The following is a 23,823-nucleotide window of genomic DNA, read 5'->3' as shown; positions in this document are numbered from 1 at the left end:
TCGAGGAGCTAGAAAAAATGAAATACCTACGTTTTGAAACGCTTAGGTTGTCGGTATTACATTGATATGCGGCACACGAATGACATATTTGCAGCTCTGAGTTAAATTTCTGCACAAATGCTTACCTTTAAGCAAGTTTCGATGAACTCATCGATGGTCACAACACCGTCTTGATTGAGGTCCAGTTTCTGCAAAACACATAAGACATATCAGGCAGAAGTTCATGGGAAGATGGAAGCTGGAAGAGATAAACAAAGTTTTGGAACACGCAATGTCGCTGCAGCCGACGTTCATACAAGTGGTATTGTCTTCTTCAAGGCAGCAAGTTGCTCCTTTGAAAGAGACAAGACTACTTATAGAAGACAAGACCACCGGTTGTGTGGTTTCCACTGCCAACCTCTGTGACCGCGTGGCGTCAGTTCCGCTCAAGTCATTCACCAGTGCTTCAGAGGGCTGCGGAAGCCTCCATCATGTTACATATTAATGTTTCCCAGCAACAGAGTCGCAAGCCCTAAAATATGTTGGACGCATAGCTAACACAGAGGCACCTATGCAGATGTATGAAATAAATAAATAAATAAATAAATACTATGAAAGAGCATGGCCAGTTTCATTCCTGCATGCCGGTTTACGTAAGGTTGGCTTTGTTGCAATAGTGGTGCAAGTGCAGCGGTGCACCCCCACACTATAGCTCGGACCAAAGCCGAAAACAACAAGAACAAAAAAAAAAAAAAAGAATCTTTCCATTGTGACGGCCAGAGTAGTTGCTAATCACAGTAAATTTAAATGTGATAAATAAGTTCTATAAAATTCCAAAAGGTGAAGCAAGGTTGATCAAAGAAAGAAATTACCGATGAACCGTTTGTAGCAAGAGGCTAGAAAAGAATTCCGTGCGAATCACATAATGGTAAATTTTCTGATGACCAAGAACTCGATGACAAAGAGATCTAAATCTGTAACGTAAACCTAAATCTAAGTACACGAATGTTTGCCGCATTTCGCCCCATCGAAACGAATCGAACCCGCACCCTCGAGTCCTGGAACACGACAGTTTTCTGCGCAAACTGGGCAGCCTATCTTTGTGAAATTTGCACAAATTTATTTTGTAGCTTTCCGCTATAATAGGAAGGATGACATTTTTTTTCAGCTATAACAAAATGCTTCGTAATTTTTGCCTTCCCACCACAGTGTGCAGCAGTCGATGGGCTTACCTGGAAGACCCTGTTGGCGTGGTCCCTGACGGAGTCCGGATCGTCATCGTCTGGCCCTCCGCTTCCCGCCCCCGTGGAGGAGGCCCCGCCCCCCGCGCTCGACGTGGGGTGGGCGTGGTGGGGGGCGCCCACCAGGCTGTGGATGGAGACGATGATGTCCGTCATCTCGTCGCGCGAGATGATGCCGTCGCCGTTCAAGTCGTACAGCTGGAACGCCCACCGCAGCTTGTCCACGGGCGCTCCGCGCGAAAGCGCCGACAGGCCAACCACGAAGTCCTGCGCCCACCCAAAAAACGACGACGCCCACTTACTCACACTGGCTGAAGTCAAGTCTTTCGCCCGCGCAAGTGACGCCCATCACGTATCGACTAGCGTACCACGAAGTATAGCGCCCACCAATACGACGCTCACTCACATTCTGTCTAACGTACCACCACGTACTGCGCCCACCCAGAACGACGCCCACTTGCTCTCTGACTGGCCTAAAGCGAATTGTTAGCCCACGCAATCGATGCCCACTCACACACCGATTCAGCCATATTTTGACTAACGTAGCACGAAGTCCGGCATCCACCCAAAACAATATCTAATTACACCCCGAGTTCCGTAAGGTGAACCCCGCGTAATCCATGCCCACTCACACAGCAATTAGCGTACCATCAATCTCGCACCCACCAATATGACGCCCACTCACTTTCTGACTAACGAACAGCTAAGTCCTGCGCCCACCCAAAAGGACGTCCACTTACACTGACTGGCGCGAAGCGAAGTCCTCCGCCCGCGCAATCCTCGCCCACTCGCGTATCGACTAGCCTATCACGAAGTCTCGCGCTCACCAATACGACACCCACTCACATTCTGTCTAGCATACCACGAAGTCCTGCGCCCACCCAAACAACACCCAATTTCACTTCGAATATTTCAGCTTCTGGACGTAATGCCTTCTTGGTGCATTTCCACTCAATTTCCGTAATAGGGTGTGATATAGTCTACCATAACTTATGACCAAATTCAACTTAATTGCCTCGAGTACAGATCTTCTTTAGCTATAAGCTATCTTCGGAAGTGAAGGCGGGGCTGGAAGCAGCTTTAGTGAGGACTGAGAGTCAATAAATTGCAACCAGAAGCAACCAGAACTGCTGTGCATGTGTGATAAGATACTAGCCAGCTATGACAGCGTCAGCAGTTATAGTGCCGCGGTTGGTCGCTAGTGATGCGGTTCCGATAAAGCCGCTGCTTTCTGATAATAAGGATTCTTTTGTTGTTGCCTTTGAGAAAGAAGCACGCCCACTTCTTTCCGTCTCGTCGCGACGCAAACATGGTGTCAGAAGTGGCGCCTGCCGATCATAGGCACCACGGCTATCGGACGTCGGACTAGCCCGGAAACGAGGACGCCGGGGAACCGCTAATCAGTGTCAGGAGACGTACAGGCTACCAGAAACCTTACAAGGAAAGACCAAGTGAGATGGCTTTGTTTCAAATTTCACCACCCGAGCCCTTCAGCTTCGCAACACCCAACGACTGGCCTCCCTGGAAACAGCGATTTCTTCGCTTCCGAACGGCATCTGGACTAGACGCGAAGCCAGAAAAAAGTCAAGTAGATGCATTGGTCTATTTAATGGGGCCTCAGGCCGAGGATATTTTCAAAACGTTCAAACTTGAACCTGACGACAAGGAGAAGTTTGAGGCCGTACTGAAGGAATACGAGGCCTACTTTGTTCCTCGACGGAACATCATTTATGAAAGGGTGAAGTTTAACACCCGAACACAACAAGACGGCGAATCCGTCGAGGATTTTGTTACCGCACTGCACGCGCTTGCAGCTACGTGCGACTACGGGCAGCTGCGTGAAGATTTAATTCGAGATCGTCTCGTGGTGGGTATCCAAGACCACAAGATCTCGAGAGCGCTGCAACTCGATCCCGACCTAAATCTACAGAAAGCAGTGCTGGTGGCACGCCAGCACCAGGCCATCAACCAACAGCAGGCAGAGCTTCACCGCGTGCGAGAACAGGACGTCCACCACATACAGTCCCAGAGGAGTGCGCGACAAGTGGGGAAGAACGTGCCTTCGCCTGAAAGTGGAAGCAACGTTCCCAAACCATGTGGCTGGTGCGGAAGAAACAGGCACAGTCGAGCGTCTTGTCCAGCAAAAGATGCAGTCTGCCGAAAGTGCGAAAAAAGAGGACACTTCGAGGTGGTTTGCCGGTCAACGAGAGCTGTCAGGAACGTCGAAAACCAGACCGAAGAACCAGGCTTCCTCGGAGTGGCATCCCATTCATCCACTCACAGGTGGGAAGTTCCAGTTCTCGTTGACTCCTCGAAAGTGGTATTTAAAATAGAATACCGGCGGCGGACGAAACGGTCATTCCCGCGGGGGCTCTTCGCTCGCATATTCTCCCGCGATAAAACTTCAACCAGCAAGGCGCCGCCTTCAGGGAACCTGATGGAAAATCCCATATCTGGTGTGGCTGCTATGCATATGACGTTTGCAGGAATGAGCAGCTGCGAAGACGTGTACCCCTCTTCTTGGGAAACCAGCGATGGAAAGGCTCGGGGTACTACCACAAGTTAATGTAGTGAAGAAACTGGAGCCCGAATCTGACTTTCCACAAGTGTTCCAGGGACTGGGGACCTTCAAAGAAGAATATGACCTCAAGTTGAATCCTGACTCAAAGCCTTTCGCGCTGTCGTCGCCACGTAGAGTCCCCCTTCCATTGTACGAAAAAAACAAGGCAAGAACTCGAGCGGATGCAAGCACTAGGCGTCATCTCTCCTGTCACCGAGCCTACTACATGGTGCGCACCTATGGTTGTCGTTTCCCAAACCCTCTGGTGCTGTTCGGATCTGTGTCGACTTCACGGAACTCAACAGATACGTTCAACGAGAATGGCATCCAATACCGGCCGTCGAGTACACCATTGGAATTGCTACGGGGAGCCGCATGTTCTCGAAACTTGACGCGAACTCGGGTTTCTGGCAGATACCACTTAGTGAAAGGAGCAAAGTATTCACAACATTTATCACGCCGTTCGGCCGATTTTTATTTCAATCGACTTCCGTTCGGAATCTCGTCGGCCCCCGAACATTTTCAGAGACGAATGGGACAGGTTCTTTCTGGACAGGAGGGAGTCGTCTGCCACATGGACGATGTGCTTATTTGGGGTGCCACGCAGGCGCAGCATGACGAGCGGCTTCGGGCAGTGATGGACCGCCTCCGCACATCAGGCATCACATTGAACAGAGAGAAGTGTGAGTTTTGGGGTAACCCAGATATCATTCTTAGGACATACGATCGGGAATAACGCAGTGCGTCCCGATAAAGAAAAGCTTAGCGCGGTAACAGAATGCCACGCCCAGCGTCCAAGACAGAGTTACGGCGCGTGATGGGCATGGCAAATTATCTGGCCCGCTTTGTCCCACGCATGGCGGAAGTCCTCCAGCCTCTTTCTCTGATGTTGAGCTCAAGACATGAATTTGTGTGGGGTCCCGCGCAAGAAGCCGCCTTCATGAAGTGGAAGACTGTTCTTTCATCGGACCCTGTCTTGGGAATGTATACGATCCAGATATGGAAACAGTGGTGACAGCAGACGCCTCATCATACGGTCTCGGAGCTGTCCTGCGCCAAAGACAGACGGTCAGTTCAAAGTCATTTCTTATGCTTCCAGAGCCCTTACAACCACCGAGCGGCGATACGCCCACATTGAAAAAGAAGGACTTGCCCTTGTGTGGGCCAGTGAAAAGTTCCGTGATTATCTCGTGGGAAAGCGCTTAGCCTAGAGACAGATCACAAACCACTCGTATCTTTGTTTGGGTCAAAAGCAATTGGACGAACTAACACCGAGACTACAGAGGATGCGCATGCGTCTGATGCGCTACACGTAGACATGTGTGTCTGTTCCAGGCCGGGACCTGACTGGTGGCGGACGCCCTTCTCGGTCACCTCTTCCACGAACGGATCCATGGAACTGGAGGCCGAAATCCAAGGCTATCTTCGACTGGTGGCCTCGTCAGTTTCCAGTAACAGCGCCAAGTTTACATCTTATCGCCCTGGAGCAAGAGCAAGATCCGTATGTAAAGCGCTTATCAATCTATGTACAAAGGGCTGGCCAAGCCGTCGAGACGTTGGGGTTGACCTGAAGCCTACTCGGAGTGAGAGGGCAAACATCGCCCGGGTTGAAAACCTGCTCATGTGCGGCTCTCGGATAGTGATCCCATCAAGACTAAGGCAGCCCATCCTTGAAATAATTCACGAGGGACACTTCGGAATGTGAGAAGTGCCGGCACGTTCCAAGAGCTCAGTTTGGTGGCCAAGTATCGACGCGGACATTGAACGACTTGTTAAGAACTGCCACAGCTGCCTTAAGCAGAGCACCAACCGAAAGATGCCTCTACAACAGACCCAGTTTCCAGATAGGCCATGGCAGCGCATTGCGATGGATTTATTCTTTCTTGGGGGAAAGTGGTGGCTTGTCGTCACGGATTATTTTTCACGATACCCGGAGCTCGTATCGCTGAAAAACCTTGACTTCATCGGCGGTAATAAACCACTGCAAATCCATTTTCGCGAGACACGGGATTCCGGAAGTAGTAGTTTCCGATAACGGACCGCAATTCTCAAGAGCCCTTGGCTCTGAATTTTCAAAATTTGCGAAAGAGTACAACTTTCAACACGTGACGTCTAGCCCTCATTATCATCAGAGCAACGGAATGGCGGAGTCGGCCGTGAAAATTATCAAAGGGTCCTTAAAGAAAACTGGTGACGCTTATAAAACTCTTCTGGCCTACAGGACAAGCCCATTGAAGAACGGATACAGCCCCGCCGAGCTGCTCATGGGGAGGAGACTGCGCACTGCCCTGCCCACGTCCAGCGAAAACCTCCAGCCCCGGACGCCGGACTTCCAAGACATGGCATCTTTCGAGAGGTCGCAGCGTCAGCGCCAGAGAGAAAGACTACGACCGGCGCCATGGAGTGCGCGATCTGCCAGAGCTGTCCGAAGGAACAGAACGTATGGATCGTAGACCTACAAAAAGAAGGGGTCGTTCGAGGAAGTGCCGACGAGCCCAGGTCGTACTGGATTGACTCCGGGGAAACTTTCCCTACGCAGAAATCGCACTCATCTTGTCCCGCTGCCTCCGACTAGTTCAGAAGACGGCCGAGGAACAACGCCGCTAACAGCGGAATCGCCAGAAATATGCAGTGATGAAAGAAGCGCAGCGCAACAGTGTAACGACTCCTCTCATCATCACACACGAAGTGGAAGGTGTGTGGTTCCTCCAGAACGATTTCAAGCATCATAACAAGAGCAGCTTCAAAAAAAAAAAAAGAGTGAGGAAGATGTGTGATAAGATACTAGCCAGCTATGACAGCGTCAGCAGTTATAGTGCCGCGGTGGCGCTAGTGATGCGGTCGATAAAAGCCGCTGCTTTCTGATAATAAAGGATTCTTTTTGTTGTTGCCTTTGAGAAAGAAGCACGCCCACTTCTTTCCGTCTCGTCGCGACGCAAACAGTGCAGCCCGAAAGCATGCAATCTACACGCGACCGGAAGTGTAAACCAGGACTGGAGAGAGGAAGTGGGAAGAGCTATCTAACTTAAGAACCAGAAGTCACGTGACGAACCACAAGTTTGTATGAATTTCCTTTTATCTTCGTGCTACAAATGGGTGGATATACATTTTTACCTTTCGTGAATGCTCCTCCCCCTTGATGGCATTCAAATAAATAATTTGACATATCTGTGCCAATGTACGTCAGGCCGCCTTCCAACTAAATTAATAAACAGACTCCTTAATGGTTCGCAAATACCCATGGGATTAACCAGTATATTACGTCCTCAGGGAATTTTTTTATGAATGCGATAATGAGTTAAAACAGATTTTAGGGTACGAAATTTTATGATTTCAGCCGGCACGCACCGACAACAAACACAAATTGCCGCATCGCTTACCTGGAAGGTTATTGTACCGTTGTGGTCCTGGTCAAACGCCTGGAACAAGTAGTGCGCGTACTGGCTTACATCTGCGAGAAAAAAAAAAGGAAGGCATAGGTGCCCGATGTTAACCTTTCGCTGCGCGTGATTATCGCGATAATCTGGGTGCAGCGCGTGAAAACATGAGCCACGCTGGTTCGTACAAATGTACTGGTAGTTTTATCAGTGTGGTTGCTTACAAAAAATAATGAAATAGGAAAGCAAGCAATTGGAAGGGACGGAAGCTAACGTTGATAGCACGGAAACTGTCTACCGTGGGCTGTTAACCCTTTAACGGCTGTGCGGAAGGTGCGGAAGGAGGAATGACAAAACTAAGCGTGGAGAAATGGTAGCACAGACGGTAGGTAAATAGAACAGTTTATATAAATACGGCAGAACTACTGGGTAACAGTTCGCCTGTGGAGTGATTTGTTCAAGAGAGTGGAAACTGTCTGAGCTTTTCCACAACTTGCAACATTTGAGCCATAATATCATTCATAAAACGGAAAGGCGGGCTAGTTCGTTTGGCTGCATAATGATAATTTTGCGCACGCAACACGAAGACACAGACGAAAAGTTCGCAAGGACCAGCGCAGACTAGGTTGATAGTCTGCGCTGGTCCTTGTGAACTTTTCGTCTGTGTCTTCGTGTTGCGTGCACAAAATTATAATTATGTATCATTCATAGTTGTTTATTACTGGGCATTAAGTACTTAGAAAAGAAAGACTTGCGCATTCGCCTTAGTAAGAGAAGCATAGACACAACTGTAGGAAGTGTTTTATCAAGCGTACGTAAGGAGAAAACGCAAATGCATGTAAACGGTACGATCCGCCCCTATGACAATTCTTCAGAAATGTTTTCGAACGGGCTCCAAGAAGAAAGCTTCATGCATCCATCCCCAAGCGTTATTCGACGTATTGGTTCATCTTGCATTCAACGTGTTTGTCGCATTAAACGTATTACGCACTATTTCTCGCACAATGAGACTATACGATGTTCCACCAACGCAAGTTATTCGTGAGATTCGGCGTGCAGCTGTGTCGTGATTGATGTCATTAAGGGTCACAGCCTCTCACCTTATCCTCTTTTTTATCGCGCTTTTTACTTTTTGGCACAGGCTACACATATCGCAACGTTGCGTCCTCATTTCTCTGAGTTAGTTGGTTCATACTTGCAGGCTTAAGAACTGCCCATCTTGCACAGAACAAAATAAGTACCAAGGAACCGTCGCTTGTCTTCGTCAGGGCCCAGACGAAGCCATGTCCTTTCGTCTAAACTTTGCCCCTGTCGACATTTGCCTGTTCCACGATTTCTCATGGGTCCAAATAAGGCGCATAAAAGGAAGGCGTTTATGTTGCCACGACTGCGCTGCGCAAGGGGCGGCGCCAGGGGCGGCGCCAGTGGGGGGTTTGGGGAGACTCCACCCCCCCAAAATTTCGCCTGCCCCCCCCTTTGCCCCCCAAGAACAGCATAGTCAAAATACAAGCATATGTTTCCCAGCCTCTCTGCCCCCCCTGAAGGAACCCACTTGTCGTGGTTGCCCTCCCAGTAAAAAAATCCTGGCGCCGCCCCTGCGCTGCGCCCTTGTACATTCGCTTATATTCTTTAGCCTGAGAACATGTTTATTGCCTTGAACATGTACACTTCCTCTAGAGGGAGAGGCAGTGCCCCCGTTAACGTTCACTGCTTTTAAAACAAGTAACGCATTACCTCCATGCGGGAAGAACTGTGCGTAAATTTCCTTGAACGTGTTCTCGTGTACCACGCCAGTGGGACAGACCTGCACAGTCCAAGGAAAAAGACAGTCAGCAAAGAAACGTGTGCGAATCTATTCGTGTATTTATTTCTCCTCGCCGCGTTTTCTGTCAATATTGTTGCTATAGCAATTATATGGAACACTCTCGGCGGGTTTATGCTGCCGTCGCCGTCATGTTTCGTATAAATTTCAAATGGATAACATCGCCCCACGCATCGTATGCTCTACGCGCGAGTAAAAGCGGGCGAAAGCTGTGGACGAACGTGGCTGAAGCAGAGATGAAACGAGCTGGTGATCTCCGTCGCACGAAGGGTGCATGCAATAACGTCACCTCGCGTGCGTGGCCTGCCGTCGATTGCTCGTCAAGCAGATGGGAAACGTCCCGCTCATCTCGGCTTACGTGCACCTAAAAGCTAAGTTCAACCACCGCGACGGATTACGCGCAAAATAATGGAAGCGGTGAAGTATATTGCAAATTGGGAGGGTTGGTTTGCGTTCACCATCGATCAGTGCAACAGCCACGCAAGGACGAGACCGGAAACACGATAGCAAGTGTCCTGTACGCAAGTGCGCAACTGTTGCGTTGACTAATCAGGAAAGTGGTCGCGAACGCACGTTACTTCAGAACGCTATTGAACGGAGCTAGTTGGTTGTGAGCTAACATTGGTTCGAGCAGCGGAACTTAAAACGAGGGACAAAAATGAGACAGACAGCGACGTCCCTGTCGGTCCCTTCTTCCTCCCTCGTTTTCAGTTCCGCAGCTCGAAGCAGTGTTAGCATGCTACATCGCAACGTCGTTGCGATAGACGCAGCATCATTGTGCGGCACGCACCTGCTTGAATCCCTGGTACATGAATTTGAGCTCCTGTCGCGAGAACTTGGTGGCCCTGCAGAGGTCCTCGATGCGCTCGGGCTGGCACCGCACCGCCGCAACCTCGACCTCTTCCACGGGGTCGTCGGCTGTGCCAGAGAATGAAAATAACAACAACGTGGAGGTCAAAACAGTGTTCAATCAATCAATCAATCAATCAATCAATCAATCAATCAATCAATCAATCAATCAATCAATCAATCAATCAATCAATCAATCAATCAATCAATCAATCAATCAATCAAACTTTTTTAAGCCTCTTGAAAACAGTCTTACAGATAGCCTAAATGGCTACTAACCGGTCCAGTGCAGAAAATTTTCTTAGCAGTTTTGTAGAAACTGTTATTCGCGTACAATACAGATAATTGTTATGCGTAAAATGTAAGCAGTATGCATAAGCACACAAGGGTTATACATAAACGCAAACACAAGTAGTATACCTATGCCGTAAATCGAAAAGTACTCAGCGAAAATTCAAGAAAATGTTTCGTTAGAGAGCAAGTAGCGTTAGCACGGTGTGTTACTGTCGTTCATTATTTGCTACAAGCACAGACATATTGACACACTTAGAGTACAGTAAAAAAAATTCGGCGAACTTCTCTGAGGTGCAACCGTGTCCTTGTGTGCCGAGCATTTAATGGAACTGATGACAAATCGTAGAACGGGTGATGTTTTTGATGTTCCGGCGACATTGCCTGTTCAACGATTTCTCAAGCACTTCACGAAAGAAAGAAAGAAAGAAAGAAAGAAAGAAAGAAAGAAAGAAAGAAAGAAAGAAAGAAAGAAAGAAAGAAAGAAAGAAAGAAAGAAAGAAAGAAAGAAAGAAAGAAAGAAAGAAAGAAAGAAAGAAAGAAAGAAAGAAAGAAAGAAAGAAAGAAAGAAAGAAAGAAAGTGCCTGTTTTCTCAATCGATTAAAACGCTCGCTATTGACGTCGGCAAAGCGCGCACTGCCGTCGAATCGGCACCGCTAATTCGAAATTTGTTATCGACGCCAGCAACAGACACTTCGGACATCTGTTCTTAAGTCACAGATTTGAGTTCGATGTTCAGATGGCCTCTTGTCGCTCTACAAAAGCTTCAAAAAAGAAAAAAGGGCGACTGTCTGAAAGAAAAAAAATGGTGAAAAGAAAACCCGGCGACATACGAAGGAAAACATGACAGAAAGTCAAATCCACTTAGTGAAAGAACGCTTCGTAGTGGCATCGTTGTCTGGGAATGAAACGAAGAAAAAGATGAAATGCCAAACCGCGACAACTAAAAAAAAAAAAAAGAAAATGTGTGCTATGAGACAAGTTAGAAAATGGTGAGCCAATGGAAGATGCGAGAAAGATGGATGAGCCATTTAAGGATTGGGTAACCGAAAGCGTTTTTACAGTTTCGCAAAAGAGCTAATATCACAGAGGTTACGAAGAAAAAAAAACCAAAAAGTGACCGCGGCCTGACGACGTTTTCATTGGCCAAAACAAAGTGTGCGACGTGTCGATCTTTGGCTTTCTTTACTTAGATGGCTCTGGATGTTCGCCAGCATCTTCTTTTTTTTTTAAACACGCGCTATCTCCTTTTCCAGTTATCTTAACCGTTCAACTGCGAATAACCGACAACACTAACGTCGAAATAAAGCACAGAGATTCTTGCGCTGTCACTCGTATACGGAAAGTTATACGTTTGTTGGGCTCTAAATAATTTGTTTTATATGACTGTGTGCATACGTTTTTTTGTAATGTTTGCCTGCGATATTACGCTGCTGTATTGACTACTTGGTATTACAAACGTTGGAGTATATGTAAGTACCTACATATTTGTTTACCTTTTATTGAATCATTTACAAAACGTTTTATGTACTGACTGCTTGCGATATCTTATGATATGCTTGTGATATATATATATATATATATATATATATAGGTCACGCAGATGCAAAGCGCGGTTTAAACCCACGATCGGAGGCGAAGCATGGTTAGATGCAATTAAGTTAGGTTCCCGTGGCTTCGTTTGCAGCTCTGTGCAGCGAGAACCATCAGCGATGCATGTCTGCTGGTTACGCCATCCGCGGGGCCTCAATTACGTTTAGTAAGAGATATTTGTCGTCGGAGCTAAAGAATATTTTTTTTTTTTACAAAAGCAGCTTGCTTAAAAACAAGAAAGCCTGCAAGGCACGTAGTGATCAGGTTATAATTAAGGTTAAGCCTCTAGCTCGATTCGCTCGATTCGACTTGCTTTCCGAACTGTTCCATTTGTGCATGCACAGACGGGAATTGCCAGTCGAAAAAAATATTGATAAGAACAAAAATAACGTTGGGCTGAACAGAAAGCGCGTGCGAAAAGGCGTCGCGGTTTCCATATTGCTAAAATAACGCGAAACGCTTAGTCATTACCAAAACGTACTCAGGACATGTCAAACTAAACTTTTTTTCTTTCAGAACCAGGATGCAGGCAAAAACGCAAGTGAATTTAAACTTAGTACACTTAAAACACTTGTAAGAGGAGCTCGCCCAATAAGAGTTTTGCTTCACAAGCCGAATATGAAACTGGACACGTGTTATATAAATTTCGTGATTCGTCAAAGAAAACGAGCTAAAGATTCAAATACCTTTAATTTCGTTACTGCGGCGCTTAGGCAGCAACTTATTCTCTGGCGGGACATTTAATCGTTCGTCTCCTCTTATAAAATGATAAGAGTAGCAGCGAATCGGGCAAGTTTGTCGGGATTCACATAGTTGGGGGCAGCGCTAGTGTGCAACGACAGAAGAGAGCGACGTGACTTGAGTTTTCGCAGAGTATGCGGGTTGCTTAATTAGCCTCTTCGGGCCGAAATAAAGACGGCGCTTTCGATTAGGATTACGTTGCTGGCTGAAAGGCTGGCCGCTATAACTGTTGCGAAGTAGGCGACTCAGCGATCAAAAGTACATTATCTCGAGATGACAATGGAGGTATGGTATTTGAAGAACATTCCGCGTTTGCAAAGAAGCCAATTCTTTTCCCTTCAGGCGCTTGTGGGGCTCATCTGTTATCGCGCACTGCTTTTGAACGCAAGCTAGCAAGTTAGACTCTCGACTTCCAGGGCCGTACAACGTTTTGAACTGCCACACGAATGCAGACACGCGAATATTCAAATATAAAGGGAGTGTCTAACGCGTGGTCCTTTAAATTAGTACGCCACCTTAAGTCTTAACAAAGACTCGCGCAAGCATATTGTATCAAGATCGATCGATCGATCGATCGATCGATCAATCAATCAATCAATCAATCAATCAATCAATCAATCAATCAATCAATCAATCAATCAATCAATCAATCAATCAATCAATCAATCAGTGCGTTGGCACGAGAATTTCACTTTCACGCCTGATCAGCTAAATTTATACACCATACTAAGATGTCGCGTAGGTATAGGATAATCAACCAATTAATTCATCAGTGCCTTCACGCGAGGGCCTCTCCTTTAGAAAGCAACCTCTCCGTTCCTTGTCTCGATTCATACAGGCGTATGTTTCACGCATAATTGGTCCAGCGCTAACAAGCAGTCATGCTGCAACTATTATATACTCTAAGCAATCAGCGCACTCGTAGACACATGAAAGAATACAAAACCAGAAAAACACGAACTATTACTGCCTGACTGTCGGCTGGGCGAGCGATGATTCTGGAGCATCAGACGCATCGGCCAACGCCTCATTTATAAAACTTTATAAAAGATTTATAAAAGGAGGCTTAGCATCGGCATCGGCGAGATTCTCGGCACTGTGTCAATGTGATGACAAAGTATATTTGAAAGTCAGTGATTGTCCTATAAAATGATTGTCCAAGAAAGTGCTAGCCCAAACTGGAGGCTCCACAATCGCGCAACCAAGGCACGCAATGCGGAGTGCACCTTCCGATTGGGCGATAAACCACTTATACCCTTACCGGAGAACAGAGTGCTCTAAGGACCAACGTCACGAAGGTAGGCCGCCTTTTCGATACCCCAAAATCGCACATGATACGAATACGCATGGAGTGGGCGCATCGGCCTGCCTCTCATCGCCCATTTACGTGCACGGGCTGTCAGCAGCTTACTTCGTGACGTCACCATCCAGAATGTTCAGCCATTGCTTACGTATCTGGCGTTGACGCAAACTGCACAACACCTCGCTCCATTCAGTATATACCCCGTGAATTCGTTGCACGGCGCAACCACAGGCTCTTCATGGGTTTTCTGATAAGAACGGCCATTCCGCGATAAGCGATCTGCGTCGCGCATTGATTTAGAAGGTTATCAAAGGCACTGCAGTGACAACGACCGTGACAGTGCTTTGATTGTGAAAGCTATCTTGCCGTGCTACCGAGAGCTTGGAGACCTGAAAAGCTTTATATATCTTATATACGATGTCGTGCCCCCTTATCAAATTCAGTGCGTCAAGGTCCGTCTGCATACCTAAGCGCGAAACCACGATTATCGCCGTCACAGTCCACTTATCGTCGTCCCAAAACGTATAGGCTCAATGAACTGCGCGACTTCCGTTTCGAAACGACCGTGCGAAAGTGCGCCATTAGACTTAGCAATTGAATACGGCGACAGTTTCCCGACCCACCAACCATCACTGCAGCCGCCGCACCTGAGAAAGTAGATATAGTTGCATTCCGGTGAGCACGGCGATACCGATAAAATGGTCAATCGCGCGTCACACCGAAAGAGAGACCGCCTCATCTATGCCCGCTCTCTCCCAAGCAAAATCGATATACGTCCTCTTTCACTCTCTCTCTCTCTCAAAAAAAAAAAAAAAAAAACGCTTGCGCTAAGCGCTCGCATCATAATGGTTCGGCGTTGTGACGCAAGGTGCGCGTGTTTGCGTGTGTGCATCGGGTAATCCTTAACGACCCCTGAATACTCCGCGTTGCTTTATACAAAATTAGCAGTGCAATGTTTTCTCTCTCTCTCATTCTCTCCAAGTCCCGCTTTCGTGCTTTCGATTCGGAGACCATCTTGAGCGACCTCTCTTGACGAGACGAACTCCGTGAAAGCGCTTAGGAGGAGAAGAACGTAGTTCTGGAGAATTTGATGGAAAGGATGCGAAGTGAGGAAAGAAGGGGCCGTGCACGATGATGGGGGGTGGGGGGCGGCGAGGGGGGGACGCAATTAGGAATCGCGATCGCCGGAATAGCGCGAGCGCAGCTCGCGCATGCATTAATTAGGACTGATAGGCAAGCGGTAGCGGGCGCTCCAGCATGGCACGTTTCGGGCTTATAAGTGAACGCGCTTAAGAGATGCGAGACGACGCTGATGTGGAAAGAAGGAGCAGAAGTAGAGAGAGAATGCCCGCTGCTTCTTAGCCAATCGCACGTACACAGGGGGCCCATCTATGACGAACAAGAACGTCGAGTAGAGGCGAGCGTAACAGACACGTTGTACAGTGAAGAAACTCCTTTACGCTTCGCCTCTCGATTAAGTCCCGAGTGCTCGTAGCAGAATCGCCTGCCAGGCGGAGCAGTGGAGGCAGATTAAGAGTTACATAGAGTGTATAGACTACTTTACGAACGGGTTTCGGTGCCGCCATGCTGGGCTGTTAACCTTGCCGTGTTTTATCTTGAACAACTAAGCGAACAGTGTTACGGTGGGCGTATACACATGAAAACTGTTAGGTTGGTGCTTTCGGCGTTTCCTGACTTTATCAGTTCGCGTCAGGGGATACAAAAGTAAGAAAACATTCGTTTAACAGCCCATGATGGCGGCGCCCATATGCATTACGTAACATAGTCTATAAGGACCTTCGAGGCGGTGCGGCTGTTTGCTCACTCGCTGTCTGCCACTCCGACACATTTCCCTCCATCATATAATATCTTCGTCGGTTTGTTCCACACATATTTATGTAACAAGGTTTGGCGACGTCCGATTTCCAAACGAAAAATACGGGCCGATCCCTAAGGTATAGTTATAGTGCTGCCCCTTCGTTGCAACTATGTCATTATATATATATATATATATATATATATATATATATATATATATATATATATATATACTTACATACTATCGGTATTCGTTAGCACAGCGTAGTGTTAACTATAGCGTTGGCTAAACGATGGTAAGTAATGGTTCGTGTCGGCTAAATGGTGGTACTAAATGCTATCTAGTGTTGGCTAATGTTTCCTACGCGCTGTCGTAACACCGGCGTTATCTTCAGTCACCATCAGACCCGCCATGGTGGTCTCGTGGTTACGGTGCGCGACTGCTGACCCGAAGGTCGCGGTATCGAATCCCGGCCGCGGCGGCCGCATTTTCGATGGAGGGAAAAATGCTTCAGGCTTGTGTACTTAGATTTAGGTGCACGTTAAAGAACCCCAGGTGGACGGAATTTCCGGAGCCCTCGACTACGCGCGTCCCTCATAATCATATCGTGGTTTTGGAATGTTAAGCCCAGCAATTATTATTATTGAGTCAACGTCAAGCCAATGATTTAGTTTCCCTCCTCTCCTAGGCCGTGCACCCTTATTCATAGAACGCGCTGCTATATTTCATTCATTCATTCATTCATTCATTTAAAAAGAGCAGTTAGGCTAGTTGGTTGCAGTTCATTTCGCTGAAACAGCGCATTACTCGAGGGACAAGAGCCCATGTCCTGTGCACCCCTTTTTTGTCCATCGTCTAGTAACGCGCCGGTTTAACAAAATTAATTCATTTATTCATTCATCCATCCATCCTTCTACAACTTCTTTCTTTCTTTCTTTCTTTCTTTCTTTCTTTCTTTCTTTCTTTCTTTCTTTCTTTCTTTCTTTCTTTCTTTCTTTCTTTCTTTCTTTCTTTCTTTCTTTCTTTCTTTCTTTCTTTCTTTCTTTCTTTCTTTCTTTCTTTCTTTCTTTCAAACACTAGCCGATAGGTGTAGCCTGTTCACCAACTATCATCTTGCAAACGTTCGCATTACAGCAGAGAGAGAGAGAGAATAAAGTAGGGAAATAAATAAAATAAAATAAAATAAATTAGGGAAATAAAGTACAGAGAAAACAAAGAAGCGAAAGGCAAGGATGTCAACCAGACAAGCGTACGGTTTGCTACCCTACACCAGAGCTAACGGAACCGCGAATAAACAATGATGAAAAGAGAGAGAGAGAAGAAAGTGAGCACTGCGCGCGCTCAGGTGGACTAGCCTGGAGAAGGACTGCGCAATCCGTCACCGTGCAAGCGGTGTTCCTCTCCGACATACTACATCACGGGGCGCACGAATGCGAAAGTTTTTCCGGGCTCCCGAATTACCAAGAAAACGGGAGGGGACACAGGTGACAATGGCTAGGGGGAAAAAAAACGCGTTTCGGACGCCATTCCCACAGTTCGTTCGCAAAGTGCACCGTAGTGTCAGTGAAAGTGTCAGCGCTTCTCTCGGCGACTGCCAACCATTACGTTTACAAGCTGCGGTCGGCCGTATAGTTTGGCGCTGGCGCATTAGCGCGGCAGCTGTCGCGAATTCTTGGGGCGCCATGGAAGGAATGCGCTTCAGTATGGAGGGGAGAGGTAATGGGAGTGAAGAGGGAGAGAGGGAAAGAGCAGTTAACTCGCTTAATTAAAGCGCGCCGCCACCTGCCTCACCTGCAAGATGGCGCACTCGGCGAGGGTCGGAGTAACCAATGAACACGTAAGAGAACGTAGGGGAGTGCGAAGTGAGCTTTTCGGGTTGAAAAGAAAAATAATAATAACGAGAGCGCTGTACACTGTCTAACTCGTATGAGGGTAGGAGATACTTCCAGTGTTTTTTTTTGTTTGTTTTTGTTTTGTTTTATTTCCCGGGAGAGCCATTACTGCGAACAGAGTTGCGTCAGAGTAACTAATGGCCGTTGCGACAAAGCGCAACGACTGAGCTGTCGCGTCCAGATGGAGGGAAGCTGATTAAAAAGTACAGTCGGCACAAAATGTTTTAGGGACCAGTAGGGCTGAGAAAAACCTTGAATTTTCCAGCAATCTGTGAGTGTATGCGCTCTAACTGCACAGTACACCCTTGCATTTTGCGGTAGGGTGCGAGATAAAAAAAAAGAAAGAAACAACAGGTGTTGCGGTAAATGCAAGAGAAATACTTTAGTACTACACCGGAGTCTAAGGTTGCTCCGACGTTAGCATTACATCGGAGCAACTTTTCAATTACGAAAGAGTGGTAAACAGGTAGCCGTAAAGGCCTGGCAAATCGGTGGCGTACGCACGGAGTGCTCACGGGATGTCCAATGCTCACTCGACCAATGGGGGGGGGGGGGGCAGCTACAGTGACACTTTGCTCCCCTTAATGAAGAACCCTGTACCTTCCTATGCGCTCCTATGCCGGGAATCGAACCCGCTTCCTTGAGCCTAGCGCTACACATTAGCCGCGATGTCTATTTTATCACAGGGTAGTCAAGATGTCATGCGGTTAACCTTCTCTTCTTTTCTTCGCTTGCATTGCTCTCTCCGTCTTGTTTCCACAAGATCAATCAAAGGTTCGCGCTGTCTCAGCATCGCGCGTTCTGCACGCAACTATCCGGCCAGTGACTCCGCCATTTCCCTTTCAGTTCATCCCTGCGATCGACCGAACGGGTCGCGCAATTGGAAGCACCGTAGCCAGAGTTATAAAAGGAGCGGCGATTGAGTTCAGACTAACGGGAGCTCGCATGGTGTGAGCAATGAATAAACCATGGGAGGTGGAAATGAACGACGTCTCAATTATAGCCAGGGCGCGCGAGTTATTAATTATGGCGCAAACGGCGACAGAGAGAGAGAAAGGCTTTCGTCTGTCGCACGCAGGGCGCAGATTTCGGTAACACCGCCATAAGCACGAGCGCGCGCACGGTGTTCTCATTCGTATGCATGGATTTGCGCAACTTCCTACAAGAAAAAAAACACAAAAACGCACGCATGCATAAAAAATAAACGATCGCGTGGACGAGATAGCTTGCTGACACGATAAAAGAGGAAGAAGAAAGCAGGGGCCAGCTGTCGAGATGACCAACCGTATATACACTCTTGAGCGCCACGTCGGGGTACCTCTTTCTCTAAGACCAATTGATGTATTGATGTCCAATTGATGTCGACCAATTGATATTGATGTATTGGGCCTCCCACGCCCCCCTCCTAAAGCTTTCTGCACCTAACGTGGTTTTGCACTGCCTTCAGCATCGGAGGCATTGCAAGCTTTTTCGATCTCACCAGGTTTTGCACTGCCTCCGTCATCCGTAAAAAAAAAAAAACTGTGCTACAGTTAGAGGGACAAAAGATGTTAGGGAGCACGCGCGTTACGAAGTGGTCACGACACGCGCAAACTATCAACTGGATTTATTGAAAAAAAAAAACATGACGGGAAAATGAACTCGAGGAAACGGAGGTGTAACAGTTTACGATGGGGGAGGGGGCTACAATCTTGCCGAACTGTTTTCTGATGCTACACGAGGGGTGATGATGGGATATGCATGGCGATGACTCATTAAGTTCTTTTCCGAGCAGGCTGGCTACATTGCTACATGTTGCTTCTGTTACACTTCCATTTCCTCGCGTTATTTCTTCCTTCGTGTTTTTTTTCGATAAATCCAGTTGATAGCTAGCGCTTGTAGTGTCTACTTCGTAACGTGTGTCGATCCTTCCTAACTTTTGTCCCTGTAACTGTCCAGAGGGCCCAGGCGAGGGCCGTCAGGTTTAACCTGATGGTCCCCGAATGGGCCTAGCCAGGTGACGTTGAGTTTACTCGCGTCTATTGTGGACCGAATAAAGTTGTTTCACTCACTCACTCACTCACTCACTCACTCACTCACTCACTCACTCACTCACTCACTCACTCACTCACTCACTCACTCACTCACTCACTCACTCACTCACTCACTCACTCACTCACTCACTCACTCACTCACTCACCCGCTCACTCACTCACACACTCACTCAGTGTGGCGCAGTTTTTTCATCATGCATAACCAACTAACCCAATACCCCACTTTGCTCGTGATCGACCCACCTTTGAAGAAGTTGCGATGTCATGTGATGGCATCGTCATGTGACGTCACGTTATGTGATACCATGATGACGTTACAAATTTTGGTGATCTCTGACGTTATCACGGCATGATTTTTTTTTTACTCGAGTTGACGCCACCGACGCCGCCAGTCCAATTTCGCGTTTGATGAGGCACCTAAGGCTTTCGCCCTAAAATCCAGCCGAGGAAGCAATCGAGCCAAACGAAGCCTCGGACGCCCCGTCCTTATCTCGGCCAGAGCCCGTCTGGCAGCTCGTTCGTTATTTCTCAATACAACGGCCGTGAGAGTTTATAAACCACGGTCTCTGAACGCTTTCCGATTTCTACGCAGCCAGAGCGCTTTCTTTGTTTCCAACGGCAGCGGCTACGAAACGGCGTACGATTCGGCCGCGCTTCTAAAAACAGCCCTCTACACGAAGGGTCCCAAATATATATAAATATCACCGCGCATTCGAGTCCTTCTGCACGTGTCCTGGAAAGCGGCCGATAAGGGAACAGCCTCCCGGCTCTTCGTGGATTTCGGCAATCGCCCGTCAGTTTGCGGCTTATACGCAGAAGGAAAGCCACGCCGCTTGAGCGTGCTTTGTAACAATTTGTGCTGTTTATTCTTCTACTCGATTTAGGCTTAGCTGGTCGTGTACACTAGTGCGAGTCCATCGGCGCGCGAGGAAATGATGGGCTTTACCAACGGCACTCGACGCGTGCGTTTGGGAATGCCTTTTCTGAAGCGAGTGTTGCCGATTTTTTCGGTATTTATTGATCATGTAAGTGTGTAGTTTGCGGAATGGAGGCGCGGGGTATGGATTAAGGACTAAATACGCAGAAGGTTGTGGAGACAGCGTCTGTAGGCTTATTGGGAAATAAGAGAACACTTTTCTGTACTCGTAGAGTTCAAGGGCAAGGCGCTGAAATTAAATTTGAAGTTTCGTGAACGAAAGTTTTGAGGATGTTCCTCGTTTCAAATGATCTATCGAGATTTGCGCAACGCTGTGCTTCGAGGTTCTGCTTCATGCCAGACGCCCGTCTGTTAATCTATATACCGAAAGGTGCCTGGTCTTTGGAGAGAAATCACTTTCGTGGTTGAAATATTCTAATTCTAATTTCGCGGTATGCCCTCCTGATTTGAATAAGTATTTCGTAGAGAAGACGTATGGATGGGCTTTCATGACGCAGTCAGAAAGGTGTTGGTTTAAGATAGTTTAACGACTAACTAGAACGTGAAATATCTGATTAGACGGTCTGCAGTTAACACACATTTTCTCCGTAGCGAACAACGCGTTGACAAAACAAAAACACGTCACTGTAGTCTCACCTACATTGTTGGAATCCGCCTCTCTTATTTTCCTGTGCTACCCTCTGCCGGTTTGGTAGGGGTTTGGTAGGGGCCGGGACAACTGGTATTGCCAGAAGCAAAGCCTCCGAGATGAAGAGACGTTTCGCGACTTTTCCGCTAGGGGAGAGCGCATGCGCAAGGGCATCTTGAAAAAGGCGGATTAAACTCCGCGTCTTGCCGTTCTTCAAGGTGACGACGCGCCAAAATCTAGCGCTGCGTCTTTTGAAGTTCTCGCGTTTCTTCATTGCTCAGGCTGCTCTTGTATAAAGTCTGATTTTTAGGATGAGTGCTGAGCTGATTAGTGAAGGTGACATCGGTAGCAGTTAGGCAATAAGAGCTAATTAATTAATATCGTAGGTCGATATAAAGTGTGCGATAAAACAGCCACACCGATTGGCTTTAGTCCTCGAGTCTGTTTAAACGAATGCATAAGGGACATTGTGAGTTTTATGCCTCACAGAACTGTTTCATTGACCTCTGTGTGAATGCACTTTTATCGGCGTGAAATAACTATAATCAAATTTCTGAAAAAGAAAGAGTGTTTTATTAGCGCTCCTTGGTCAATTTGTGAAACCTCTTGCACTTGGAAAAATGACCAAGTAATCTTAATTCTCCGTCATGTGCATCCCGTTAAGTTACTTATATACTATAACTTTGAGGAGAAGAGAAAAAAAATCCAGCCAGCTCCACTTCGCGAACACTGTCGAAACAGCGAAGCTTATGCCCGTCATTCATCAGGCTATATCGTACTTCTATAGTTTATGAAGTCTTCCCTTCGCTGGCGCTTGGCATCGGCCTCCCTTGCGCGAACATCGCGGTTGGCTCGGCGACGACATGCCCGTTGTTCTCGCGTAAGCTCTCGCTGCACGCTCATGTCGGGTGGCTTCTTCATCGGGAGAACGAGAAATGTTCGCCGTATTGAAAGCGCAAACTCCTGAACACTGACACTGACACGCTATTTTACACTCCACTGCGCCTCACCGTCACCCCATCTTGGCGCGTTTCTCGAATGTTCAACCCTCGACATCCTCCGCCCTCGCACCTCGCAGCACACCCTCGCATATCGCAGCACGCCCTCGCCTCTCGCAGCACGGCGCAGCCCGCCCTTCCTAGCGAGCCTGACTCTTGCCACAGTGCAAGGCCTCACACACCCAACGCTTCGTCTGGAAGAAAGTTCGAGGAGACAACACTCTATCTTCTTACTTGATGTAGTAAACGCGGCGTCAGCAATCCGTCCTCACATTCGACTCTTTGTTAGAAAGATAACTACGAAGCTAGCAGGCCTTGAGTCGCCGTCGGCTTTCTCTCGGTCTTGTTCTTGTTGGTTGGTTGGTTTCTTAGGGGAATAGCTCAACCCACTACGGGGGATCGGCCACGAAGCGTGCGGCAGTAGACTTTGTGAAAAAATAAAATAAAAGGAATATGCGAAAAAGATAATTTATAGTAAAGAAAAAATGTAGGGGCAATTTTGATTTTCTTTTCTTTTTTTTAATGAAATGTTATTCACCTATAACTGGCTCACACCCACCTTCCTCTTCTTATCGTCAGCCCATGGCTCATACCCAATACAGTGGAATTGGCCAATTAGTGAGTAGATTTTCCCGTTAGATTCTCTATAGATGATGCTGACCTTTATAAATGGCTCACAGCCACTCTGGGGGATTGGCCAAGAAACTCTATAGCAATGCTTCTCTTCATCGACGCTTTCTTCTTCGCGAGTGTGAGCTGAGAAGGAACGGCCACGGAGGCGAAGAAGTTCGGACCGCGCACTAATTTCCTGTCCCTTCCAACTTCGCCTTTGTGGACGCCCACCCAATTAGATCGTCGTCCTGGCCTTCTCACCCTCATTCTTGTTCAGAGTTGGGAAACAAAGGCACTCGTGTCGAGCCACTTACGTGGTAAGTACAAATTGTGCTGTCCTGCTTCTCAGAAACTGTTCCGCCATGCAGTGCTTTGTTGTTAACCACATACACGAAACAAATTTGTATGCGTATTTATGACACCGCGAATCGCCATGCCTAGGGGCAGGCTTTCAAAATAATAAAAAAAATGACATCATGATGATGACCTCAGAACACCGGCACCTACCGACTTAGAACGCCAAAGTAAAACTGGTACGCGCAAAATGACAAACAGAGGCACACTAAGACGAACACGGACGAGCGCAAACTTTGAACTGAGAATTATTTTTTGTTACCCTTCAATTTACACGTATAAACAGACATGCACAAGCAAGGGTGGTCACATGGTCACGAGCTAACAGATTACAACAAGGTACGCAAAAATTTCCACTAACTATAAAGAAATGGACGTGCCGCTCACGCAAGCATTGCCCCTTACAGATATATAAAAAGCCTCCATCAATTCACGGGCTGTGGTATCATTGCTCTTGCCCAATATCTTAATGTTTCGGAAAATCGGGTCGCACATGCAAGCTTAAAAATTCGCAGGCAAATGCGCGTTCCCGTTATTTATAACTGACAGCTCGTGCTCCCTTGCACGATCGTTCACGCAGCGCCCGGTTCGACCTACGTAAGATTTCCCACATGACAGTGGAATTTCGTACACGACGCCAGTCGCGTATCTTCATCAACTCAGGATCATCAACTTGGGACAACTGGCCAAGAATGGGGCCGATATGAATATGATTCCAGAAACCTAAACTAATTATACCACAATGGAGATAGAGCGAAGCGGTTTTGTTCCGTGTACTGGCGATGTTCATCGTT

The 23,823-nt window shown here is 47.4% G+C and overlaps 1 protein-coding gene across 1 annotated transcript in view; it reads right to left on the bottom strand.

Moving 5' to 3' along the window:
• Nucleotides 1-23,823, bottom strand: part of LOC119374735 (Kv channel-interacting protein 1) — a 168,536-nt gene that overhangs the window by 1,870 nt on the left and 142,843 nt on the right. Inside the window, exons 2-6 of the mRNA XM_037644922.2 lie at nucleotides 9,770-9,897; nucleotides 8,892-8,961; nucleotides 7,161-7,231; nucleotides 1,212-1,487; nucleotides 126-188 (exon numbers count right to left, since the gene is read on the bottom strand). Coding sequence (XP_037500850.1) covers nucleotides 126-188; nucleotides 1,212-1,487; nucleotides 7,161-7,231; nucleotides 8,892-8,961; nucleotides 9,770-9,897 — 608 coding nt within the window. The remainder of the gene's footprint in view (nucleotides 1-125; nucleotides 189-1,211; nucleotides 1,488-7,160; nucleotides 7,232-8,891; nucleotides 8,962-9,769; nucleotides 9,898-23,823) is intronic.

This window comes from Rhipicephalus sanguineus, chromosome 11 (genome assembly GCF_013339695.2).
Source record: "Rhipicephalus sanguineus isolate Rsan-2018 chromosome 11, BIME_Rsan_1.4, whole genome shotgun sequence".
Classification (NCBI taxonomy): Eukaryota; Metazoa; Arthropoda; class Arachnida; order Ixodida; family Ixodidae; genus Rhipicephalus; species Rhipicephalus sanguineus.
The sequence above is the reverse complement of the archived record's forward strand: the minus strand, read 5'-3'. Positions and strand labels throughout refer to the sequence as shown.